General features: G+C 36.5%; 2 protein-coding genes across 2 annotated transcripts in view; one reads left to right on the top strand and one right to left on the bottom strand.

Moving 5' to 3' along the window:
• The window catches only part of TES (testin LIM domain protein), a 40,601-nt gene extending 40,398 nt beyond the window's left edge, over nt 1-203 (bottom strand). Inside the window, exon 1 of the mRNA XM_079150523.1 lies at nt 64-203. Coding sequence (XP_079006649.1) covers nt 64-90 — 27 coding nt within the window. The 5' untranslated portion in view covers nt 91-203. The remainder of the gene's footprint in view (nt 1-63) is intronic.
• On the top strand, nt 89-26,721 carry LOC306667773 (uncharacterized protein; the record flags this gene model as incomplete). Its single annotated transcript, XM_079150538.1, has 2 exons — nt 89-380; nt 26,672-26,721. 2 exons carry the CDS (start codon nt 89-91, stop codon nt 26,704-26,706), a joined length of 327 nt encoding a protein of 108 aa, XP_079006664.1. The 3' UTR covers nt 26,707-26,721.
• Between the last annotated feature and the right edge of the window lie 478 nt (nt 26,722-27,199).

Below are 27,199 nucleotides of genomic sequence, written 5' to 3' on the forward strand. Positions count from 1 at the left end.
TTCCGGGACGCGGCACCGGCGGCGCAGGTGAGGCGACCGCTGTCGCCGCCGGCGCCCTCTTACCTTCTTCATTTTGGTTTCCAGGTCCATGTTGGTGTGTCAGACGGGTTCCTTCCTCCTGTCCGGGATCTCACGCCCAGGCTTGGCTGGCCTCCGCTATACTGCGGGCCCTGGGGGGATGTGCCGGGACTCCGGCGCCGCTACCGCAGCCACTCACCCGGCGCCGTCGAACTTCCGCCGCCCAGTCCGCTGCAGTCGGCCTGCGGCGGGGACCGGGAACAAAGAGGAGCAGGCAGCCAATGGCAACGGGGCAGCGCCGGGCCGCCGCCAATCACCGAGCGCCGCACGCACCTTCGCTGCCCGAGCGCCTTGCGGGCAAGGTGAGGGGCGGGGCCGCGTCCGGGGCGGCGCCCTGCGGGTGAGCTCAGTAACCCGCACCGGGTCTCCCCTGACCTGCCGCGCACGTGTGCAGACCCCGGGCCCTCCCGCCGCTGGCCTCAGATGAGCGCTTTCCATTTTGGCAGTTTGTACCTGTTTGTAGGGGACCCTTGACTTGGGTCAAAAGGAGCAGTTATCCCTATACTAACTTGGTTTATTTTCAGGGGAGAGAGGAAAAGGAGATTGCGGAGATGTTAGGGATTCCAGTGATGGGATTAGACTCCGATTTCACTGTTGAGTTGTGGAAATGACCTTTTCTCAAATGCTTTTCTCCAAAGTCCCAAACACTGGCAAGGGACCTTATCTTGAATCTTTGATGCCAATGAAGATGGTTAATAAGATTCGTTTTCTTAGCATCCGATTATTCCAAAGTGAGGATGATGTGAATCTCTTCAGAAGCAGGTTGCGTCATACCTTTGAAAGTAGAGGCTTGTCCTCTGTCCTACTATGTGAAATACTGCAAGGGGGCTCTCATTTCCCTTGCTTCTCTGAAACCGAGTTTCACAGGTTTCGCAGCAACATTGGAGTCCCAGAGCTGGACCTATTCTATACCCTGTTCAGGAGCAGTTGCAATAAATATCATCAGATTGTTGAGTCTGGAATGAAACTCAGACATTATTTCGTCCAACAAAGCATTGATTTATAATACACAAGTTTCTCTTATCCTATTATTAACTAAAAATTGAATTACCAAAGTGGATAGTGATTTTTTTTTTCTTTTCACTCAGTTGAAGTAAAATTTTCTTATCTCTTTCCCAATCATCCGGAGAAGTTTGAGCCCTTGCATATTTTGCTTAGCTCTCATGAACATGAGGTCTGGCTATGACAAAGCAATTCTCTTCATTCAGGGAGGCTTAACAGGTAGAAAGTGTCCAGTAAGCAGCTTAAATAAGATATCACACAAATATTGTAACATAAATTTTGTGTCCTTTCATGGAGTAGCACAGATGACCGGGAAACCCTTCTTTCTAATCATCAAATTCTGCTTCTCTCCCTTTCTTCCTTCCCAGCCCTCCCAGCTTCCGTTGTGTGGGTAACGTTGTCAAGGGCAGATGCTGAAATTTAGTGATTTCCATCTGGAGTCAATCTGTCAATTATGGGAAATTATTTATGTATTATTTATAAATAACTTACAGGAAACAACATTGAGGTAGGTAAGTGTTGACTAGGAAAATTAGATTACAAGTCCTAATTCAGTTATTCAAGTGTTAGGATGTAGAGATATTAAGGAGGTAGAACTGGCACAGTTTGATGACTGGATGTAGCTGATGACAGGAATGAATAAAAAAAGTGCAAATGGTTTTAGCATGATCACCTTTGTGGAGGGCTCAAGAATAGAGAAACTGTAGGATGAAGGAAAGGGTTTTGTTTAGTCATGCTTTGTGTGTGTGTGTGTGTAAGGCAAAGGGTGTTAAGATAAAAGGTATGGTTTGGAAATTGGGATATTAAAATGAAGTAACCAAATATAAAGCTAAGAGATGAAATATGAACTGAAATGGTGGTTTAGGAGTCAACATTATTTACATAAATAAATAATTAAAAACTATGGCTAGAAAGAAGCACAGCTTGAGAGATAGAAAAACGAAGAGAAAAATATCAAAGACAACAATTGAACAATGTAGAACAAGAAAGGCACAAACAAAAGATGAAGGCTAGTCAAAAGGAAAGAGGAAAAAGAGGAGTCAAATTCCAATAAGCAGAAATGGAATTCAAGGAATTAGCAAACAGTGTGAATTGTCGAGAAGGGTCAAATGTGCACTGGATTTAACAAGAAGATCATCGATGAGTTTGGAAAGCATATTATTGGTGGAGCTGTGGAGACTGATATTACTTCATATTTCTCCCTTGGTGCCTACCAGAGTGCTTTGGTCAAAGTTGAATTTGGCTCCTCCACAAAAATGAAAGCATCAGCCTAATAAATAACCAACTCTGATATTCCTATCACGTAGAGAGGAAATCAAAATATCAGATAATACTAAGGAATGTTCTTAAGATCTTCATCTTTAAAAAGTAAGTAAAAATAATAGATTTTACACACATGGACACACACTAAAAAGATCTTTATGTGGGCCAAACATAATATTTATTCAGGTTAAATTCAGTCTGTAGGTTATCAAATTACAGTCTCTGATGAAGGAAATGTGTTAAACATATACGTACCCTGCACTGTAATAGACATTAGAGAGATAAAAACATATGTAAGACATTTCCTTCATTCTTTGATTGCTTACAGATTAGTTTGGGGTGGCAGGCATGTAAAAATAATGAAGTGTTACAGGTAGATGAATGTGTCAGTGAAGGCAGGGAGAGGGTGGTGTTGGGGTTTGTAAAATCTTTAGAGAAGGGTATCTCTTGGCTGAGTCTTGGAGGATGAACAGTGTCTTAATTAAAACTCATTCGATTGTAAGAAGTAAGAACCCTCTTCACCTAATTTAATAGTAACATAAAACATGGTATTCATTTTAAGAATACATAGATGCCTTGCAAAATTCAAGACCCAGGCAGCTGAGTTCATTTGTGACTCGAACCAGGCACTTCATAACATCTGGAGCCAAGAGAACAACTCTCTCTGATATCATGCGGACTCTCATCTTGATATTCTGCCAACATCAACTTTAGTTATCCCCCTTTGCAAACTCATTTTTGTTTGTTTTTATGCACTCGCAGACATCTCATAAAAGCAGTCTCAGCTCATGAGTTGATATCCCCTTAGTTTAAGCAAAAGGTCTAGAGTGGGTTTCCAACCCCTCCAAAAGAAAGACTGTTTTTGTCTTAGCATGGTAAATGTGGACCTCTGACCCAGTTAGTCAGAGCTTGTGCCATTTCAGAAGCATGGAGGACAACACAGAATGAAGCTTAAACTGACAGGTAGGGCATCTCACAGAGAGGGAGTGACGAGATTTTTCTAAAAATCCCCAAAAGACATTTACTTCTGTTTCCAATATTATAAAGAAATAAGAAAGAAGCTTAGTAAATAAGGGGACAAAATTCTGGACACCGGAGAACTACTGAACATTTTTCAAAATAATTTACCCTTTAGAAAGCTTACTTGTGCAAAAATTTGCACGTGTTCTTTTGTTGGGAGGAGTACGAGTAACAGATAAATAGGACAGATCTAAAGAAGAGAAGATTGATTAGGTGATTATGGCCCAAAACCACGTGAAATATGATGAGGGCCAAGGTAAGGCAGTGGCAATGGGTATGGAGTGCGAGGGAGTTACCTATGATACTAAAGAAGTAGGAAATATTGAACTTGATTGATTCTGGAAGAGAGGGAGGAAAAGAAATCTATTAGGATTCCATTCTACTATCTTTTAGGAATCTGGCGGTTAATATGGTAGGTGTAACTCACATCCTACACCTGTTTTCTAAAGGAAACAGAAGAGGAGAATGACCTCTCATTGAGAAACCTCATGGTTTTAGTTTCATATGTACTACTGATTTTGCAAGGTCATTTGGTTTGAGTTTGGTGACCAAAAGAAACACCTCGACTGAAGATAACAGATGATTATAAATACATATATATATCTCCACACACAGAGTAAACATACTATGAATACCAAGAAAAGAGAATTATTGAAAAATTTTCTACATTAGTTGAAGTAATAAGATTTCAGGAAAAAGATGATGACGCCTTTTCTTCAATTACTAATGTGGTCCCACGAGGCCTCTTTGGAGAGGCAATCACTTATTAACACTTGTCACAGGATCTCCAATGTGAGCCTGGTACAGCTATTATTACACATTAGCAGCTTGGATAAAACCACAGTTATCCTGCAGGGGTATTTCAATGGAAAACAGGTACCAAACATATCTCAGAGTAAACCATTAGTTATCATTTTGACCAAATTGAGGTTTGACTAGGTAAATAATGGGTAAGCCACATGATAGAATTAGCAGAGCTACTGAACAATACTTAAGAATTTTTGTAATAGCAAACAATTATAATGTTATAGGAACAAATCAGAACACAGAATTGTATATACAGCAGGCTTAAAAACTATGCAAAATGCCATGTATAGGAAATGAACATGGAGGAAATATACTAAAATGTCAGGAGTAGGCTTTGATCAGTATATTCATGGTGATTTCTTCTTTTTAAATGTATTCCATGATGTTATGGTTTAGATATTGAGTGTCCACCAAAAACTTATGTGTGAGACACTATAAGAAAGCTTACAGGGTGAAATCATTGGATTATGAGTGCCTTAACCTAAATAGTTTGTTAATCTTTAATCCACTGATAGAGATTAACTGGGTGGTAAACTGTAGGCGGGTGGGGTGTGGCTGGAGGAGATGGGCCACTTTGGACTTTACTTTGGGGTTTACATTTTGTCCTTGTTGAGCAGAGCTGTCTCTGCTTTTTGGTGGCCATGTCCTGATCTGCTCTTCTTCACCACACTCTTCCATGATGTCCTGCATCATCTCAGGCCTAGAGCAATGGAGTCGTCCATCTAAGGACTGAGACTTCTGAACTATGAATCACAAATAAACTTCTCCTCCTCTAAAATTGTTCTTGAGAGGTCTTTCGGTCGCAGCATCGAAATGGTTGACAAAAACACATCATTAGTATGATATTTTCCTTAATATAAAAACTTATTTTAAGAATTTGTTATTTAAAGCATTTCAAGGAGACAGGAAAAGTGTAATTTTCAATCTTTCTGACTATCTACACTCAAAATTAAAAAAGATCAACTACTAGCAAAACCAAAAAATGTTCAGGGACAACTTTTACAAGAAAACGAGGTGACAAGCTGTTCCATAAATGCCAAAACACAGAGTTGAGGACAAACCACCAACAGGCACAAGACACACATGTATACCAAAACAAAACAAAACAAAATTTGTGGCAGGGAGGAAAAGAAGTAAGGGTGGTGTCTGATGAACAGGAGAACTGAAATGTTCTCTTCCAGGCATTTACTAGAAAGCATTTCAGGCCATTTTTATGATGGCAGTTGAGCACATAAGAAATGAAGGGCTGCAGATTTAAAATGTTAATACTAACCACCTTTGAATGGAATTTGTGCCATCTCAAAACTGACCCTCTAGGTCAGGGTCCCAAAGTAAGAAACTGCTTCCAGAGAAATCAACATTGAGTATGAGGGGGAGAAAAGGCAATGGAAAATGGTAGTCTAGAGAAGCAGCATCCAAGAATGATAGCCATGGACTGATGTGGTTGATTTTTAACTAGAATATTTAAATACAATTAATAATTTAAACTTCTCCTCAGTCACACTGACCACACTTCACATGCTCCACAGCTAGACAGGATTTGCATCAGGAAATCCCCAAAGTGCTGCTATATTTTTTAACGCTTCCTAAGAACAAGGGAGATTGAGCTCTCTAAAGCTGCATGAGATTTTCTAAACCTTGCCTCATTGCAAAAGTTTACAGAAAATTTTCAGGGTCAAATTCCATTCAAAGTTACCATAAGAAAAAAGAAAAGGAACAGAAAAACATCACTATACAGAGAGAGCATCAGAATGATATCTCCAAAAGAACAAAACAGTGAGCTATTATTTTAAAACAAGAAACATGAAAACATTATAACAAACCACACACATCAGAATCAGAAGAACTCAAAACTGTGGTGATAGAACACAGGAAAGAATTCAAAATGAAGAGGAAAAGGAGATAAATGAAGAATAAAGTAAAAAAATGCAAGAGTCAAAAACTGATAATGCTTAAGGATAACAGAGGATAAAAAAACATTTTTTAAAGAAAAAGAAAGTATTCCAGAGAAATTAACAAATATCGAAAACAGACTATAAAACTGGAACTTGTGGATTTTAGGAGACCCAGAAGAATATCAAACCAAAAGAACAAGAACAAAAACATATCCCAAACCATAATCTACCAAAACTTACCTGAATTAAAAAAATTTAAAACTAGATATTGAGAGTTACATTCCATACCTGAAAATATCAACTCAGAAAATCAACATAGTTTATTAGAGTTTAATAAAATTATGGGAGATTGAAGGAGAGAGAATCCCTTTTGTTATCTAGATTTTTTAAAGCATATGATTTATAAAAAAGAAAATTACCAAAATTTTCTATAGCAGTTCTCTAGATCAGAAGAAAATAGGATAAAATAAGACATTCAGGAAAGATAGATACTCTGAACCAAGCATTATATGTGAAGTGACTTTTGAGTATAAGACACAAGTTTTATCAACATGTAAAGACTTGGGAAATATTATTCCCATGAACTCCTTCTGAAGAAAAAAGAATGATCTTCAGACAACCAAGATATATTAATATGAAGAGGTAAGCATTAAATTATACTAATTTCCATGGAACTAAGATGGAACAAGAACTAATACAGAACATGGAGTGAGTGTAATGTATATTAACTCTATAACCTGATACTATAGAGCTAATATAAACAAAGTGGGAGAAAAGCATATAAAAATTGAATATATTTCTAATGTTCATATTGGTGGTTAATATTAATATTTTAAATCTGCTGTTATGCATGTAATATGAAATAAAATAGAGGATAGTCTAATTTTATCACTTCCTGTAACTTTTCGAAACTGAACCCTACGTAGAGAGAAAAGTAGAAGAGGTAAAACTAAAACCCTAAAACTGAAATAGTTCTCAATTTAATTCTGTCTAAATTGCTACCTCCTCACTCTATTTATCTATCTATCTGAATTTACTAACTCTATTCCCAGAAAAGGGATACAGTGACTAATCCAGTAGTGATAAATATCTCTGGTGTCTTATTGTGATCTTGAAATAGCATTTCTCAGTAAAAGAAACTCGGAGCTTCTTAAAAAAATGGCTGATCACAGGTCTAGAATAAGAAATGTTTAAAACGGGCCTAGGATATTTGTGACGAGAGCAAAAAAGCTATTTAAAACTACTGGTATCATGTCAAAAGTAATATAACAAATATGGTGGATTGAAATTTATGAAATATGTTTAAATCTATGAATTCATAATAATATTAAAATTAACTACATGGACCATCTTCAGAGAATGATAGGAACCAACAAATTAAAAAAACTTATCTGGGTGCAGTGGTACACACCTGTAATTTCAGCTACTAGAGATGCTGAGGCAGGAGGAAGGCAAGTTTGAGGCCTATCTGGGCAAATTAACAAAATTTAAAAAAAATAAAAATAATAAAGAAAGAAAAGGATGGGGGCGGGTATCCCAGGGGTAGAGCAACCCTGGGATCAATCCCCAATACCACACACACACACACACACACACAAAGTACATGTAAAATAGAGGAAAAGAACCAAGGATTAACCATTTATCCTGCCTTCCTGGTCTGAACTGTATTACATATAATGGAATATTAGAAATAAAATGTGTCTAAAGTATTCCAACCAATAAATAAGTGATAGAATATTAACATTTCATAATTCTTAATGCGTTAAAAAAAACTATCACCAACTATTGGTATCATAAAAAAGAGAGTATCACCAACTATTGGTATCATAAAAAAGAGAGACAACCAGACATTATGTGCCAAATACCTCTTGAAGGGCTACCAAAGGGATAACACCTGAATCTGTTCCAATCTTCATATCCAACTGCCAGTTGGCAGGAAATATCATGGATGCAAGAACGTATTGAACGGAACCAAAAATGCCTAATCAGCAAAATTCGGACTGTGAGAAACTCTACAGATCAGATGATCCTGGTTTTTCAATGGAAATTTTACAAGAAAAAGAAGATGATGGAGGGAGAACCTGTAAAGTAAGAGATTTAAGACAACACATCCATTATTTAAGATGAGTAAGGATAAGACCAAATTATAGTATCCAGGGATGCACATTTGAATGATTAAACTAAAAAAAAAAAAAAGTTACAGTTACCATAAAAATCAGGATAATTGTTATTTGTGGGGGCAGAAGTTAGTTATGATTGGAATGGAGTACATTGATTTTTTAGGTACTTGTCCAATTTCCTAGAATGAGGAGTCCACAGAAGGGCTAATGGTTAGATTATTATAAACAGAAAATAATAATAAGTGTCAATTATGTCCATTGTTTGGCTACTTATGAGTTTCTTATGTATTAGTATATAAACCATTCTTTTAGATTGAAGGCAACCCCACACATCTATTTGAGAATATCCTTTTTAATCTTGTGTTTCCAGTGTGAGAGTTTCATGGCTACCACATTTAATATTCTTAGAAAGTGTTCTTTTAAACATGAATTTCTATGTGGCACACTAGTGGTTAGACTATTTTAAACAGAAAGTAATAAGAAGTGTCAATTATGTTCATTATTCGGCTTCTTGTGAGTTTCTTATGTATTAATATATAAACCATTCTATTAGATTGAAGGCAACCCCACAAATCTCTTTAAGATTATCCTTTTTTATATTGTGTTTCCCGTGTAAGACTTCCATTTCTACCACATTTAATATTCTTAGAAATGCTTTCTTCTAAACATGAATTTTCTATGTGGTACACTTACGATCTGAAAGGGGTGCTCTATCTGAAATGTTACAAATGAGTCACTATGTTAGATATTGCTGACTTCTTAACATATGCTTTTAACTATTGTCTTGGGTTTAGTCTTTATCAGGAGTCATTTCTTAATTCTTAATTTAAAAATCTTTGGCCATATTGTAATGTTGGGCAAGAGAAACAGGTTTATCTCAGAACCTTCATTTTTAACAGTGCATTATTTAGGTCATCTCTCCTTTCACATTGTACTATAGACAGGAAAAATAAGCCATCTGACTTTCAATATTCTGCAATACCACGTTTTAAGCACATTTTCTATTTTCTAGATTACTACAGACAACAGTTATGGCAAACTTCATGCCACCATATAACTAACAATTGCTTCTTTTCCTTGCTTCCAGTAGCATGTTCCATACTTTGCTTTAAGCCTTCGTTGATAGTCTCCTTGAGTCCTTTTAGCTTCCGAAAACTCTCTGCTAGAAATCACTTAGCTTCTTCTCACTTCTGTCAAATGCCAATGCCATATGTTTGTTTGTTTGGCCTCACCCTACTTCTAGTACTCAAAGGATGTTGTAGCAACTACTGCTTTATTACAAACCACCCCAAAGTTTGTGGCATAAAACAGCCAAATGAGTAGTCTTAGAAACTGGATGGGGGAGGAATCAGAACACAGCACAATGGGGCAGTCATGTCCCATGATGTGTGGGGCTTTAGCTAGATGTCTTAAAGGCTGGAACGACTTCATCATCTGCCTGGTGGTCAGGATCATCTAGTAGTATCTTCACATATCTGTTTACTGATTTTCGACTAGGATTTCAGCAAGAATTTCTGTTTATGGTCTTTGCATGTGTTTTTTCCTGGACCAAATTGAATTTACTCATAATATCATATCTGGATTCAAAGAGTACATATTCAGAGAGCAAAGTAGAAGTTTGTGGTATTTTCTGAACTAGTGTTGTATACAGTAGAGAGTTAGCTCAATAGATCTGGGATGTTTAAACCCTGCACAATAAACGATGGGCTCTTAACTGACTCCTAAAAGCTAAACTCCAAACCCTTAGATTATCTTATCTGTAAGAGAGTTAGGACACACCAGATAGTTTATACTCATAATTTGGTTTATGGTGATGACCTTGGGTCACGCTTTATGAGTTTGAATGGGTAGAGACTGAGTTTGACCATATAGGTACTCCATACTCATGTGAATGACTTCTTGGACATTAAGGCTCAGGTGAGCTTCCCTGGTTGCCAATACTTCATGTGTCACACATCTTTGCTGGAAGAATTAAGTGCTGTTCACACCCCTTCAGTGGGAGAAGATACCTGGATACTTATGCCTGATTTCTTCCTGATTCTGCCATACACCTTTTTTCTTTGCTGATATTAATCTGTATTCTTTCATTATCATAAAACATAATCATAACATTTTCTGAATTCTGTGGATCATACTACCAAATCATTTACTGAACCTTGGGAAAGTTGTGGGATTCTAGACATAGGAGAGACTTGTTTCTGTTTCATGATATCTGAAGTTTTAAGTGGAAGACTTGAAGTCTGGGAGTGACTCAATTGTTGGGGGCTAGAATTATTTGGAAATGTGTCTTCACTTATCTAAGTTGACAGTAGATGTTGACTAGGACTATCAACAAGAGCATCCACATATGACCTTTCCAAGGGTTATTTTGTCCATTCTTGGGACTCAGATGCCATGCTATGGGTCAGTTTTAATTTCCTCATAGGGTGGCAGCTGGGTTCCAGGAGTGGACCTCCCAGGAAAGTAAGATAGGTGTGCATGGCATTTTTCTGAACTAGCCTCATAAATCTCATGGCATCACTTTCTTTAAACGCTTTTGGTTAAAGTGTTTACTTAGGACCAAGGGACACAGACCTTGCTATGCAATAGGAAGAGTGTTAATACCATATAGTAAGTAAGAATGTAGTATAGGAGACATTTTTGTGGCCATATTTAGAAAATACAGTCTACCGCACTTGTCAGTTGAATCTTGGCATCTCTATCCTGTAGCCTCATTTTTTATTTATTAGCAACAAGTTGAGTCTCTGTGTTTATCTTCTGTCTTCAATTTAAATACCTATTTAAGGAACTCTGAACTGGTTTAAATCAGTTGAGGATTCTTTTTTTTTTTTTTTTTTTTAGCTTCATGTGACAATGAGAGAAGGTTGGAATTTCCTTTAAGGATTACTAAAGAGAGATTTGAACTCTCTCTCTCTCTCACACACACTCTCTCTCATTCTTTCTCAGCATTCCAGATTTATTATCTCAGAATAGTTTCTCCCATGTCATGGAAGACATGGTTACATATCTTCCATAACTAGACAAATGAGGCTTCTTTTTTTGCAAATTCAAGTTTGAAAAAAGTGCTGGGAATGATCTGTGATTAACCAAGTTTGCTCATTAAACTAAGGAGTCATGTGGTGTTTGATCCTTTACAATCAGGCAAATAGTGGCACAAAATACTCATTTTCTACTCTAGATGCAAAATTTTATGTTTGTTTTGATCAACAAACTATAGCACAATAATAAATATATTAAGATTTATTTTTAACTTAAATCCAGAGCACAACATAAATCATTTAGAAATGCTTTAAATAGCAGGAAGAAAGGATGAAGTCTGTTTTTCCCATAAGTAGATGATAAATATTAGCAATGATGTTGAGTATATACTTAATACTCTCTCTGACAAAATGTGATTAAAAAACAAGATTATAAAATAAAAGTATGAGACATTATAGCATTTGAATTTATCAAGGTAATTGGCTGGGAATTTCTGTGTATTTTGGAATGGAGAATTTCACATCATCTTAAAGCAAACATTTCATTTGTGGACAAATGCAGTGTTGGATGGTATTTGTGAAATTATCGTCTATGGCAGTAGGTTCCCTAGGTAGAATGATACCTTTTAGAAATAAGTAATAGACTTGAATGTTTACTCAAAAATCAAAATGACTGTGGAAATGTTCTGTGAATAAAGAACCATGAGAACCCTGCAAATTAAATAAATTATTTATTAATAAAATAAATAATATTGAATCAGAGTATTTTAACTATTATAGAAATTGATTTTCTGAATTATATTATACATGATTTTTTTCAGTAGGGAATCGGTACAGTGCATTAGTACAGAAAACAAAAGTTGACTTGAATGTGCTATTTCTACAAGATGCAGAGCTCACAAACTTTAAATCCTTTATTAATTAAAATCACAAAACCTTGTCTTAAAGGGATGTACTACTTATAGTAAAATAGTAATTTTACTTGGTGACAAAATCATTCTTCTAGTTCACTAAATTATCAACATAATTTTTTTTTACTTTAAAAATTAGAGAGATCTCATTTTTAAAACTGCCTTTCCATGTTGTCCCATTTCCTGGGAGCTCAATATGTTATGGTTAATGAAAATGTTGTACTTTTAAGATTGCCTCTTAACTGTAATATAAATATGAGTCTCTGGTGAGCCTCAGTGTGATCAAAAGCTACTAATTTATTTTTCAAAAGTTGAATCAGTCCTAAAAAGGGATGGCATCAGCCTACTGGTGACTATTTTTGTGTAGCTCTTGCTGTGATAGTTGGGTAAGAAGGAAAATCAATTATAGTTCTGAAAGAGATGTAGATTCCATTCACTTAAAACTCAGGCTTTTAATCCCTGGATAAAATCCTAGCCAGGAATGCATTTTTAGAGACAAAACATTCGTTTCTGCCGCTAAGAGGATGTAGCAACTTCTAGAAGCTTATCATTTAAACACATGGATTAGTCAAAATAATGATGTGAAAGATATGCCAAATAAGGCCAACATGTTCTCTTTGGATCTGTGAAAAACTAAATTGCGCAACAAATTTTCCATTATATTTCATCTGGTTCTGATGGATCACAGAAGTAGTATCAATGTTCATATGTACATGAGAAAGTCCAAGAGTATTAAAGGCAGATGAATTAATTGATTTGCTTGCTTTGGTTAAGATTTTGTCCCTCTGTGACCTTAGAAAATAAAGACCTATGCATATGGTCTAAGACATGTAGAATTTTTTTTTCATCTTATTGATTCTGATTTTGGTGAGTCAACAGGAAATAATTTGTTATTTTCAGGTTACATTTCTCTGTCATCATCAAGATACTAATTCCATTCAAGTTAATTCAACCTCATTTCCTCTCCTAGTCAATGTGGCAAGTAGTACAAAGATGTATCTCCTTTTGCTCAAGTCTTAGTGGGAAAAGAATAGGTAAAAAATAGAACACAGTTAAATACTAATTAATTATTTAATTAATGCAAGGCATAAGTAACAAATAGTAAGTACTATAGACATTAAAAAATAAGGCACATACAGAATGTTTATGTCAACTCTACTCATTATAGCAAAACACTGGAAATAACCAAAATTCCCATTATCAATGGAAAAGATAAATAACTTACTATATTCTCATATTGGAATTCAACATTCAAAATGATTATACAGCTCTGTGCACCAACATTGATTAAATTATATATAATGTTTGATTGGGGTAATTAGGTAGCTCCATGTAGAAAATTATCCATTCCTTTTACCATACACTGATATAAACTCAAAGATTAAAATGAAATCATTTAAGTACAAGAAGAAAACACATGAATGAATCTCTTTGTAGATTTGGATTAGGAGAATCTTTTCCAACTGCTTCAAAACTACTCTAGAAGTGGTAAAACCAATTACTTTAATTTTTTTTTTTTGTGATGCAAACAAAGTCAAAGGAGAAATGTCAAATCAGAAGAGAAAATAATTACTCAGAATTAATAAGCTAAGATTGATTTTTAAAAGTATCAGTAATCCAAGAGAAAAATGTGCAAAGAACACAAACATCTGTGTTCCACAGAAAGCTAGACAAATATCTGTAAACGTGGGGAAAAAATGTATTGTACCAATATCAGAATTGCAAATTAGGGCGACATTTTTTTCTCCTCATTATCCTATAGTTTATCCTACAGAAATAGAGGAACACGTTAGCAAGGACATATGATATTACCTGAACAATGTGTTAGTCAAAGAGGAGAGCATTTCCAAATGTTCCTTAATAGAGGACTACTCATAGAAACTATAGTAAATGCACACCAAGGGATGCTATGCAGTTATGAGAAAGGATGAGAAGGTGCTTTCTGTGAGGATGTAGGTAGACCTATATGTGATAGGATATGTACCCTTTTAAAAAAATGAGGGAAGAAAGAATACAGTTGTGTTCATTTATGTTCAAAAGATTCAAGAGAAACTAATAAGAGTGACTACCTATGGGGCGAATTCAGAGGAATACATAGGGAGGCTGTAATAAGAAAGAAAAGCTTTTCAGTTTATTACATATTGATTTTTATTGTTTGGGTTTTGAAGCATACATATAACATCTGTTCAAATTAACAGACCCTTGATGTTAAGAAGAAAGAGAAAAGTACTATAGAAGAATAAATACATATGATTTCTCTTATGTGAAGTTAAAAATACACAACATAACAATTTATTATTTCAGGATATATACATGGATAATAAATACTCTAAAAAAACACTGAATGATTAACACAAAATTCAGAATAACTGAAGGAACACAGGCAGGTAAAAAATACAGAAAAGTGAAGAATAAGCAAATCGGTAAATCTTCCTTGAAAAAAGTGAGAATTCCAGTAAGTATAATTCATATTTCATAAAACATCGCATACATATTTTTATTGTTTTATGGTTTGCAAAACATCACATATGCATGAAGTCATATGAAATTCAGGTAGGCAGAGAAATATGACAACAGGCAATCAAAATGATAAAAACAGCATAGCCAAGGCACAGAGGGTGTGAACACATTCTCTTACAAGACCTTGAGAGATCTGCCTTACTGAACAGATGCATAGGGTAGTAATGATTACTAAACCTAGAGATTCATAAGGTTTGATTATAATAGGATTAAAAGTTATCTAAAAGTTCAATAAACATTTGTCTACTAAGACAGGTCTAAGGAATATCAGAATTGAACACAGCCACACTTCCTTGGTCTTGCCTAATATTGACCTTGACCTTCAACTCATCACTAGCAGTCAGCTGTAGGCCTAAACAGCCCCATGCCCAGTCAGGTAAATTCTTTGATTATTCACAAATGTATTGTTTAATTTCTACATATTTGTGGATTTTCCAAATTCCTTTCTGTAACTGATTTTTAATTTCATTCACTGCAGTTGAAGAACACACTTTGTGTGATTTCAGTACTTTTACATATGTTGAGACTTGTTTGATGAAGGAACAGATGGTCTATTCTGAAGAATGCAGCATGTTTATGTTTGTATGTATGCATGATGGTGCACTGAAGGTCTTTGTGTCTCTGTTCATTTTTTTTCATTCCTTTTTCTTTATGTAACCCCAGACTACATAATCTTGAATTACCTATCCTCATGTTGTCTGACTCCTTCTACCTCCTTAAATCTACTGTTCAATCCCTCTAGTGAATTCTCCTTTTTGGTCATTGTATTTGCCAATCCCAGAATTTCTCTCTTTAATAATTTCTACTTCTTTTTCTATATTCTCTACTTGGCGATACATTTTTTTTCTTTTTGTTCCTTCTTTAGATATATTATACTTTCTCTTTAACATCTTTAAAGTGTACAATTTAAAATTTTGGCCAATAATGTTCAACTATATCAGGACTTCCCCAGGACAATTTTTTCATGACTTCCCCCACACCCTACCCATATATTGGTTATTACTGTTTGATTCTTTCCATGTATCATAATTTTAGATGAGAACTGGGCATTTTAAATAATGTGGCAGATCCAGAAATCATATCTTCCCCTCCCACAAAGGTTTTTGCTTTTGCTGTTTGTGGTCGTTGATGTTTGTTTAATGCCCTTTCTGACTCAATTCTGTAATATTTATATTCTTAGTAATATGTGAACATTGATGTTTATACTTGGTTATCTTAGAGATCAGCTGATCACTGAGCGGAGATTTTCTTAAATTCCTAAAAGCAGTATATCCCCCAGTCTGCTGAGGAGTTGTGTGTGACAGAACATGTCTTCACCACAGAGACAATCTTCAACTCTGCTATAGCTTTCACTTCCCAGTTGCACAGAGCCTTGAGGTTAGGTGGTAGTGAAAACTTATAGCTTACTCAGGTCTGTCCTGAGTATTCACATAGAATCATGTTTGCATGTGACCTTCTAGAGTACCAGAAATACAGCAGAGCTTTTTAGAGCCAACAGTGAACATCTTATTCTCAAGATTTTCTTTTAAGCTTTTTTTGTTAGCTTATTGTTTCTACCAACTGTCTTTTCCCACTGCAGGCAGCCATCATGTTCAACAATTGTGTCTGATTATTTTCAACAGATCCTCTGGGAGCAAGGCTGTTCAAAATGGGTTGACTTTGAGGCCCATTAAATAAAGACAGCCTTGTGAGTGGATACTCCAGGTTACCACCAGAGAGTTCTGCTAGTTAGTTCTCTAGGAATGGAACTTAAAAGGATGTATAGTTACATTTCCTCTTCTAATGGTTTCCAGGCCGCAGATTTTCACTGTTATTGCAGGCTGTTGATTTTTAAGGTTATCACAGAGCTAGGTTTGAGAGGAGGACAAGTTAGAACACCACACAGCTTGTTTTTCATATCAAGATTCAACTGCTTTTGTTCAGTATGTTTCCCCTGGAGTCCTACACTTGATTAATTTCTACAGTTCAAGAAGAGTTGACTGTGATAATTTTTGCCAGTGTCATTGCTCTTATGGAGAATAGGATCTTCAGAAGTCCTTACTCCATCACAGTTGTTGATATCAACTTATCAGGTTATCTTAATAATATAAAGAAAGATAGGAAGTAGTTTGGGGAGGGAATGCCAATAAAATTAGTTGTTGGGAAATTCATTATTCAGAAAATGCAACATTTCTACAATGATGTAATAAACTTACATAGTGTGATAATACTGAAAGCTTTGAAGGGGATACTAGCCATAGTGCTTTTATTTAATATTTTTTAATACCCTATCATTTGCCTACCCCTTATTTTGTCTTCTGAAACAAAGTAAGGAATTGAAAGGAAGAAAACAGCATTCAGAAAGTTTCTAAATGTTCTGTTCTATGATGGGAATTTTCCAAATAACCCATATTCTTTTACTAAAAGTGATAATACTTTCCAGAAAGGAATACTTTCTGGGAAACCTTTTTGTTTCTGTTTTCATATGACAAAGCCCTATTGATAGTCAAGGCAAAGAGTACTTAAAAAAACAGAAAATACCATTCTATTACATCTAAACTAGTAGAAATAATCCCACAGTGACTACTGAGTTACTGATAGGACATAATTTTGTTCATACTTCAATACAATAGGCCAGGCATAGCCTCAAGAGCACCTGGTTGATTTATGAGCGATGTAAAACACACACACATGCACACATGCTTACATTCCGTGATAATTGATTATGGTAGGCATATTTGTTTTCTGTTGCTACTATAATAAATGACTTCAAGTTTGATGGCTTGAATAAATGCAAATATATTATATTATGATTTGGTAGGTCAGAAGTCATAGAGGGGTTTCAATGGGCTAAAATCCAGGCATCAGCAATAAGTATTTCTTTCTGAAGTTCCCAGGGGAGAATATGTTTCTTTACCTTCTTCAGCTCCTGCAGACTTCTTGACTTCTTTGGCTTATGTATCCCTTGCTCTATGTCCAAAGTCAGCAGCTTAACATCTCTCTGACCCTGATTCCACCATCACAGAGCTTTTTCTAACTACAGCTGGGAAAGGTTCTCTGCTTTTCGGGGATCCACCAGGATAATCCAGGATAACTTCTCCATCTCAAGGTCATTAATCTTAATCATATCTGCAATCTCCCTTTTTTCATGTCAGGTGACATGTACACAGGGGCTGGGTATTGGGACATGGGTACATTGAGGGGACATTATTCTGTCAGTGGCTGTAGATATAATCTGTAAATTCTAAAATCATAAAGTACATTATATGCAGATTCCAAAGAAGAAAACTGTAACTTCTAACAGATTAATTCATCTCCCTTTTAACCCTGTAATCATGCTGTCTGTAACTAAGAATGTGTTATCAGACATTAAATGCTTTCCAATATGATGCCAAATGTCATATACAGTATCACCTATGAAGTAGCCCTGTTAAAAGTGTTTAAATCTAATTCAGGCAATAGTTTCAACCTTCAGTTTAGAGAAATACAGGTGATAGAGGATCAATTTAAAGACTACCATAAAGAAATGAGTAGAAAAATCAAGGGTATGTAATATTCTACATGAAAAAAATATCTCTTTGACATATCTCTACCATGGAGGAAGAGGAAGAGTGAACATAATTGCTTTAGGTTAAAGGACACAGAACAACCAAAGGTAATGAATGGTTCTTAATTAAACCTTGGTTTGAAAATTAAAGACATAAAACCTAGAAAACATGTTTTGGAGGCAAGTGACAGTCTTTAAACATGAACAATGAAGTAGATGACATTAAGAAATTCTCTGTTAGGTGAGTGACAGTACTGTAAATATGTAGGAAAGTGCTCTTATTTTCTGGAAATGCATGCTAAAGTAAATTGATACATCATCCTTTATAATTTATTTTATAATGGTTCAGAATAAAACATATATAGAAGAAATAAATATGACAAAATGTGACTGAGGCAGGATATGTGGATGACATTTTGCTAGTTTTACTTTTTCTGTATTATTAAGCATTTTCATGTTAGTACAGATTTTTAAAATCTAACCTCAAACAACACACATATAAAACATGCTCAACTGCATTATAACTACTAGAAGTCAATTAAGTTGTCATTACAGAAGTATTATCTTCAGGAATAATTAGGATAAGCAAAAAGTCATTCAGCCCAATCATTTCTCATTCTAGCAGTGGATTCCTTAGAAAACCAGCTTTCTTCTTATTTTCTTTTAGAAAGTAGAAAGATAATTTCTAGAATGACAAAAATAGAACTATGATAACATGATTTTATTTTATTTTTAGAAAATCAATATGTTCCCAGTGCCTAATACAATACCTGATACATGGCTTTTTCTAAATGTATTAAGGGAAAAATTTTGTTCGATGTCTATTTACTTTCAACAATCTATTGATCAACGATCTTTGGGGTGTCATTAAACTTTACACAATCTATACATCAGACTCCAGTATGTCCTTGGCAGGCATCCAATTCCAATTCTTGAGGTATGGAGAGTATATTTTATTCACAAATCATGTGAGAAGATACTACCTGGAGATCAGTAAACCACAGACTATGAGTTACTTGAAGAAGTCATTTGATGTCACTCATCTGAACTTCAACTTAATCAAGATCATCAGGCATTCAATAAACTACTCTCATGGGATGCCTGTTCTTGCTCAACAGATGTCACTGAGGGAGAGCCCTTATAATGACAGCTAAGAAATCCTAGGTGAGCCCACCAGGAGACAAAGTGCAGAAGTTTTTGGAGACCCCTGGTGGCAGTATAGGGGAAAAACAACTCACCACAAAAATTTTTGTTTGTTCTAATTATACATGACAATAGAATGCATTTTGACACATTATACATAAATGAAGTATGACTTCTCATTCTTCTGGTCATACATGACATAGAATTACACTGATGGTAATAATTCGATTTATTCTACCATTCTTCTTACCCCATGCCCCCTCCCCCTCCTATCACTCCCCTCTGTTTAATCCAGAGTACCTCTATTCTTCCCTAGCCCTTCCTCTTATTGTGAGTTAGCACCTGCATATCACAGAAAACATTCATCCTTTGGTTCTTTGGGATTGACTTATTTAGCTTAGCATGATATTCTCCAGCTCCATACCAGCAAATGCCATAATTTCATTATTTTTTAAGGCTGAGTAATATTTTGTTGTGCATAAATACCACATTTTCTTGATCCATTCATCTATTGAAGGGTACCTAGGTTGGTTCCATAGTTTAGCTATAATGAATTGAGCTTCTGTAAACATTGATAAACTCAGCACAAAATTTGAGTACAATGTGGAAAAGCATAAATGGAAACTGAAACCATTCCCTCTGAATCTCCTTTCACATCTGTGACAGTTACATTTCATTCTTTCTCCTTTGAAAAGTTTGTATTTTCTTAGAGGTTTTTTATGCTATTCTTCTCATTTATATAACCTCCTTGAATAATCATGTACAGTCACCAAATCATATTTTCTCTAAGTTTCTCTATTGAGCCCATGTCTGTATTTCCAATTTTCTGCTAGATATTTCCATTTAGAACAACATGAAAAATGAAAATTTGATGCCCAAACTAGCTAATCATGCATTCCCTATCTTGTGAAATGGTACTGCAATATAGCCAAGCTAGCTGGCATATACTTTGATAGAACCTCAAGGTTGAAAGAGTCTGCACATTTACTATGTACCAGACACAGTGGTAAGTACTGAGAAAAGGAAAAGAAAGAGTAACAAAACAGATCCTTTAATATGACAGAGTAATGTATATACTACTTTGGAAGTTCTGAGGAAGGAGATCTAACTTAACTGAGAAGGAAAGATTCAAGATGGAAGATTCTTAGAAGAAAGTACTATCAGACTATTTTAAGAGACAGTAAGAGACAGTAAGACTGTGCCTATGTTATGTCTGAAATGTGTCTCCTCCACCAATTAATATGTTGAAGGCTTGACTAATAATTCTATTATGCTGTTAGCACAATGACATTCTTTTGGAGTGTTTTCTTGAGCCCTCTTGCTTCAGAGGCACACATGGGGGCAGCTAATCTTGGTTAAAGTTGGAATCAGGACATCCATGGAAGTTGGTTCCTTGTAAAAGCATAAGTCTTTGAGTTTCTTCCTCTGTGATATTCAAGGGAGGACCTAATGTTCTAACTGTCCAAGGCTTAGGGTATTCCTCTGTTTTGACTAACTTGGAACTCACTTGGGGTAGTTAAGTGGTGGATGTGTTCCTCTCTTGTTCCTGACAGTGGTACATGGACATAGGTATTGGTGAGTGCTCCTTTGTGTACAGTATGTTAACTATTCTGTTTGTCGTGTGCAAATATCAGGCTTTTTTTCTTCTTTTGCATTCAAAAGCCAAGAGTGGTTCTCAGGTTGGGAAGGTGGGAATGGGATGATGAGGAGAAAAGCTTTGGATGTAGAGTTTGCACACCAGAGCTTCAGCTATAGTGTGGAAAATCCTCTTGGAATTGGACTAAGAGAAGAACTTTCATGAAGTACATCATCTCAGAGCCGAGGAGCTGTGTTGGTCCAGGACCCACCTAGACACCTGGGTGGGGCCGCCTGTTCCTCTGGTCTACCTATTCTTTGAGTGGGAAACCCTTACATTTTCTGTGCATTCATTCCATCTGCCATTACAAGGAGATCATACTGCCTGTGCTTGAGGATTTCTTCCCCTGTGCAGGCAGCAGTAACCCTGTAGGAGCTTTGGGTCCTTGCACTTTTCTTTTGCCATTTGGGTCCCTTTCTGCTACAAGTCAGTGTATTGATGAAGATGGGGTCAAGTGGAAGATTTCATACCTAAACTTTGGGGATGGACTCGGGTCCTCTAAACTCCTAAAATTGGAGATGAAGGAAGTGGGTATCTTTGCTTTGTTTATGAACTTTTAGACAATAGAGTAATATTGATGATACTTTATGGTGATATACTTGCTTTAATTTCTAGTCCAGAAGAAACTTTGTAGACAGAACAGAGGATTTTGCTCAGATAACAGGAGATTGGCAAGAGAGATGAAGGCTACGGCTTGATATTTTTGGTGTTGTAGATGTTTATTGATTCCAGGTCAATTCTACCTATTGGAGCCAAATTCATAAAAACGGAAAATGTCCAACTTAGCATCAACACATGTAATTGACCCTAAATCTTTGGATTTAATTGAGAATTAATAGTTTTTTTTTTTTTTTTAACTCAGAAGGATAGTTTCTTCTACAAATCACTAAGTCTTGAAATTCAATATACCACTAGTCTCAGTGTGTATGAAGCCTCCTCTGTTAGAGACAGTTGAATGTTATTTCTGTATGTGAGGTATAGGTTGTTAAACTTGACATAAAGTTCAGACTTTTAAAACTTAACAATATGGAAGAACTTTGCTGCCACCTAATGGACAAATAAAATATCTTTATTCTGAATAAACAATTCCTTTTTACCACCCTGAGCATTTATATACAATTGCAACAATTATTTTAACAAATTTACTTGAATTGGAAATATTCATTTCTCTCAATTTTAATGTTCTTGGAGTGTGCTTTGTATATGTGTGTTGTGGTGATGGTACACTACACACAATAAGTGAATATGATAGAATATGAAATTCAGGTGATTAGTTATTTGTTTTCTATGATTTTATTTCAGTTAAATTTAACAAAGCCAATGACTTAATGCATGAGTTTAATACTGAGCCTTTTTGTTTAAGAACTTAGGAAAATTCTAATAAACTTGAGTGAAATGAAGAATAAGTCATAATAAGAGGGGGTGTTGGGGAAAATAAATGGGTTGAATATTATATGAATAAAAGCACACCGTGTGTGTGTGTGTGTGTGTGTGTGTGTGTGTGTGTGTTTATGTGTGTACATGTGCATGTGAATGCTGGTGATGTGTGTATATCTTGAGAGAGAAATATTTGGCCACAGAGCTAAAAATATTCAAGGTTCTTTTTTTCCTGCCTTTACATGATAGTTATTTAAAACACAGGCAGGGATTAAATTTTGCCTCTTTTGTTCCTGATGAAGAATGCCTAGCACTTGGTCAGTGTTAATAAATATGTTAATAAGTATTGTTGGATGAAAAGAATGTATGTGCCTGCATGACTCTAGAAAACAGGAAAAGGAAACAAAATTACTTGTAGTCCTACTCATAATATAAACCACATTAGTTTTGGGATACCATGCCGTTTTGTAGCTTTCAGATGTTAGGCCCCTTCCTGCCTTTCCATCCCTCAGTCACCTGTGAGGGTTGCTAGCAGTTGGATTGCAGAGTCCCTCATCTACATGTCTTATAGATTATTTTTTTCACATCTCAGGGACACTTTCTCACACTGTTCTCTCTGTAGGCACTTCTGTCACCTTTGGGATCCTGGAGGTATAGTTGTCTCCATCTGTTACATCCTTATTTCACTGAATCCTTGCAACCTCTTGGCCTTTATATTTCTTCATCCTCCACAAAGTTATCATACCTGTTGTTCTAAGACTATGTGGCTATTTTAGACTACTTTAGGGCCATTTTAGAAAGAAATTACAGGACTAAAAAGATTAAGGTTAAAGTTCTAGTTAACCAGGTATTTTTCTTTAATCTCTCAGGTTAAGGAGTATAGATATGTAGGGTTTTCCAGGGATGGAACTTCACAGGTGACCGTTCTTTACCTTCTAGAAATGGCCAGCCATTTCTACCCTTTGAACGCCCATCTCCTGTCTAGTTCCATACATTCCCTCAGCACTCTCCATTCAAAAATTCACTCTCTTCCCTTGAAAACTCTCCCACTTCCCACAGGAAACTACAACACTCCCTGGATTTATCCAAGTCTGATGTTCTGGGCTTCTGTCTAGTGAACATACATGTTCATTTATAGCCCTCTACTGATAGGAGGTATATATATGTACATTAACATGCAAATGCGTGAGAAAATAAAAGTAACTTGTCTGTTCTTATTTTGAAAATATCTAGTTTACATGCACCCAGTTTTGCTATGGGGAGATGGTGAGAATGGGCTTAAATTGATCAACTGTTTTAAAAAGACTTTTTCTTATTAAGCTCAGTCTTTCATACATACTCTTCACTCAACTTTTAAAAAACTCATAGCAGGACCAATGAGGAACATCTGCTTTGTGCTTTGTGTCTATCGGCAGTTCCCAAGCAATTTGTTGTGTTCATTGGATATCAAATCACACTGTCTTATTAATCAGTTTTTTCACTGCTGTGACTAAAAGATCTGACCAGAACAATATTAGGGGAGGAAGTTTATTTGGGGGCTCAAGGTTTCAGAAATCTCAGTCCATGGACAGCAGGCTCCATTCCTCGGGGTTGTTTGAGGCTGAACATCATGGCACAGTGTATGGCAGAGGGAAGTAGCTCACGTGATGATCAGGAGGAAGAGAGATCTCCACTTGCCAAATACAATATATATACCTCAAAGCCATGCCCCCAATGACCCACCTCTTCTAGCCACAATAAGCCTCCAATTGCCTGTCAATCCCATCAGGGATTAATTCATTGATCAGTTTAAGGCTCTCACAACCCAATCATTTTCACTCTGAACCTTCTTGCATTGTCTCACACGTGAGTTTTTTGGGGACACCTCACATGCAAACCATAATACCTTCCCATAACATAAACCATGTTAGTCTTTTGATGACACATAATTATATAATTTTCACTTCACCTGGGTCATCATTGAGGATTTCATGTCCTTTGCTGCAACTTCTAATGTGCCTAAGGTGGTCCAACTTTGGTCTGTTCTCCTGGCATTGATGTGGTGAGGAGATTGCTGCCAAGGTATTTGGTTATCACCCAGACTGGTCAAGCCCTGTATCAACTGTATCTAACTTAGGAGACCTTCCCTAAGGTCCATGTGTGACTCTAATTCCATGTCTGACATTGGAAGTTGACCCCAGACCTCTGTGCTGTAAATTAACTTCCTATTTATCCAGATCACTCAGGTAAGTTCACTTTCATCTACCTTATTATGTGTCCCCTTTTTCTCTGTCAAATCTAAATTTGGATAAGAAGAAAAGGAGTAAAGAAATTCGAAAGGAAGGTGATCTCCAAAGAAGGTTCAAGGGTCACCAATGAGGGAATAAGAGGTTTAGGAATGTGTGGAACCAGTAAGTTGAATCTTAGTCCCACTTTGAAGGCATTTCTACTTTACTTGGAGTCATCAATCTTTGCTTTTTACCTTCCAAGTCAAGTGGAATGTAGGCTTACAGAGTCGGCAGTAAATTGCAAAGTTTAAACTGTTCAATGCAAAAATTTCATAGTACCCAGCAGTGTGATAGTTAATGTTTAATTATCAGGTCTCCAGGGAAGACAAAGGCCCTTGATTGTAGTGTTTGCTGGTTTCTGTGGTGTATGTGCTCCCATGATGACCAATTTTACCATACTGAAACTTTATCAATGAAAGTGGAATCTGGGAGAGACGCTAACAGATGACAGCTGTGAGCTGGAATAAGCCAGCTTTAACGAACCTGAATTCAAGTCTGAATTCAAGATATTGATAGACATGGTTCCTTCTAAAGGCTCTGAGGAAAATGCTGGTTGTGTCCCTCTTCTGCTTCTCATGTCTTCTGGCCTCCTTGGCATTCAATGACTTGCAGAGGCATCACTTCAGTTTTTGGCTCCGCCTTCACATGGCCTTCTTCATGTCTCTCTGTGTCCTCCCTTCTTACGAGAACTTCAATCATTGTATTCATGGCCTACCCCTAAATACAAGAGGGTTTCATCTTAAGACCCTTAGTTACATCTGCAAAAATCCTATTTCCAAATATAGTCATGTTCTGAGGTTCTGGGTGGACATGAATTTGGGGGAGATACTGACTGCTGCAAGTATCTTCTATGGAATGGTGGGTAGAGAAAGACAACAAAGAATGGGAAGGATGTCCTTACCAGCTGGAGGCTTGAAGGAGCAAAGAGGAACTTGTGTCTCAGGATTCAAGGAAGACCTAATGCAGTGGAGGAGGAATTCTAGCTGTAGAGGCAAGAATTCCAGATGTTAGAGATGCTAACTCTGCCATGACAGTAGGTTCAGAACAGGTAGAAAGCCAGTTTAAAAAAAAAAAATGCTCTGACTACTATCTGCTCTAAGGCTCTGCTCTCCTTCAGTTGATTTCTTAAGTAAATCCAACCAGAAGTCAGGTTTATTAATTTCTGTTACTGCTGTAGCAAATGATTTTGAACTGGGTGACATATATATTTATTATGTTTTTAAATTTTACATCAGATTGATTAAGATATAACTTAAATACGGTAAAATCTATTCCTTCGAATGCACAAATCTGAGTTTTGACAATGGGTAATCAATGTCTCCACAGCCAATACATAGAATAGTTGCACCCCCCATACCCCAAACTTCTCACATGAGATTACAGTTGATAGAACAGAGGCCTACTATTTAAGAGAGATGAATCCAGATTAATTCAAGGATCCTTAGCATGATATGGAAATTACCTGATTAGGGAGTTTAAGGAAAATGACGAGTAAATTGGTGAGATCTGACTTGCTGAAGTGGGTGTCTGCTAATGGTAAGAGGAAATTTATGAAGAATTTACTAAGCATTTGTATATTTTAATATTCTAGCTATTTAAGGGTCTAAAACTTTCTGAAGTATCAGAGTTGTTTTTCATTAAGAATCATACCAGGACTATGGAATTTACTTCTGATTGTCACTTCCAAAATTACTTCCTTCTGTGTAGTTAGAACAAAGTGTCATAAGAGAAGAGCCATGTGGATAGAACACACACACACACACACACACACACACACACACACACCACACCGCATACACACACACACACACACACACACCACACACCACACCCCACATACACACACACACACACACACCACACCACATACACACACACACACACCACACACACCACATACACACACACACCACACACCACATACACACACACACACCACACACCACACACACCACACACACACCACACACACCACACACACACACACACACCACACACCACACACACACACACCACACACACCACACACCACACACACACACACACACACACACACACACAATGTGTCATAGCTTAAGGTGATGCTTCTACATGGAGGAAACAAATTTATTAACTTTTGGTTCTATAGGTTCCTCCATCTTCAAAGGCAGAAATGACAGATGAGCCCTCACATGGCATCCCTCTGACCTCTTCTGACATGTCAGGTAGCTTATCTATAGGTCCACGTGTGAGGATGAGGACATTTTTGGAGGGGCTGTTATTCTGTTACCACATCAGTTAATGATCTATAGGATTCAGTCTATTTGGCAAGACTGACTCCAGGTTATGTGGGGAAAAAATTTATATGTTATGGAGCTCTCCACAAAAAATAGTTCAAAATTACATTAGCATAAGATCTGGAAGGGGCAATACCTGAGGGGTCATGAGCTGAAGCTTCATTCATTCCAGGAAACCAGCCTCTGTTCCTGGCACAGAGTAGGGCATAACCGAACAGAGAATGCTAATGGGGCATTGGGGAGTGGGGAAAAAGAGGATGAAGACCAGAACAACGTGCCTTACAACTTCCTCCAGATAGCTGATAAAATGGTAGACTTACTGGAGTGAGTTGACATTTTACCATGCCTATCAGGGTGATATCAATCTTTGTCAAACATCC

Source organism: Sciurus vulgaris (genome assembly GCF_902686455.1).
Source record: "Sciurus vulgaris genome assembly, chromosome: 8".
In the NCBI taxonomy this organism is placed as follows: Eukaryota; Metazoa; Chordata; class Mammalia; order Rodentia; family Sciuridae; genus Sciurus; species Sciurus vulgaris.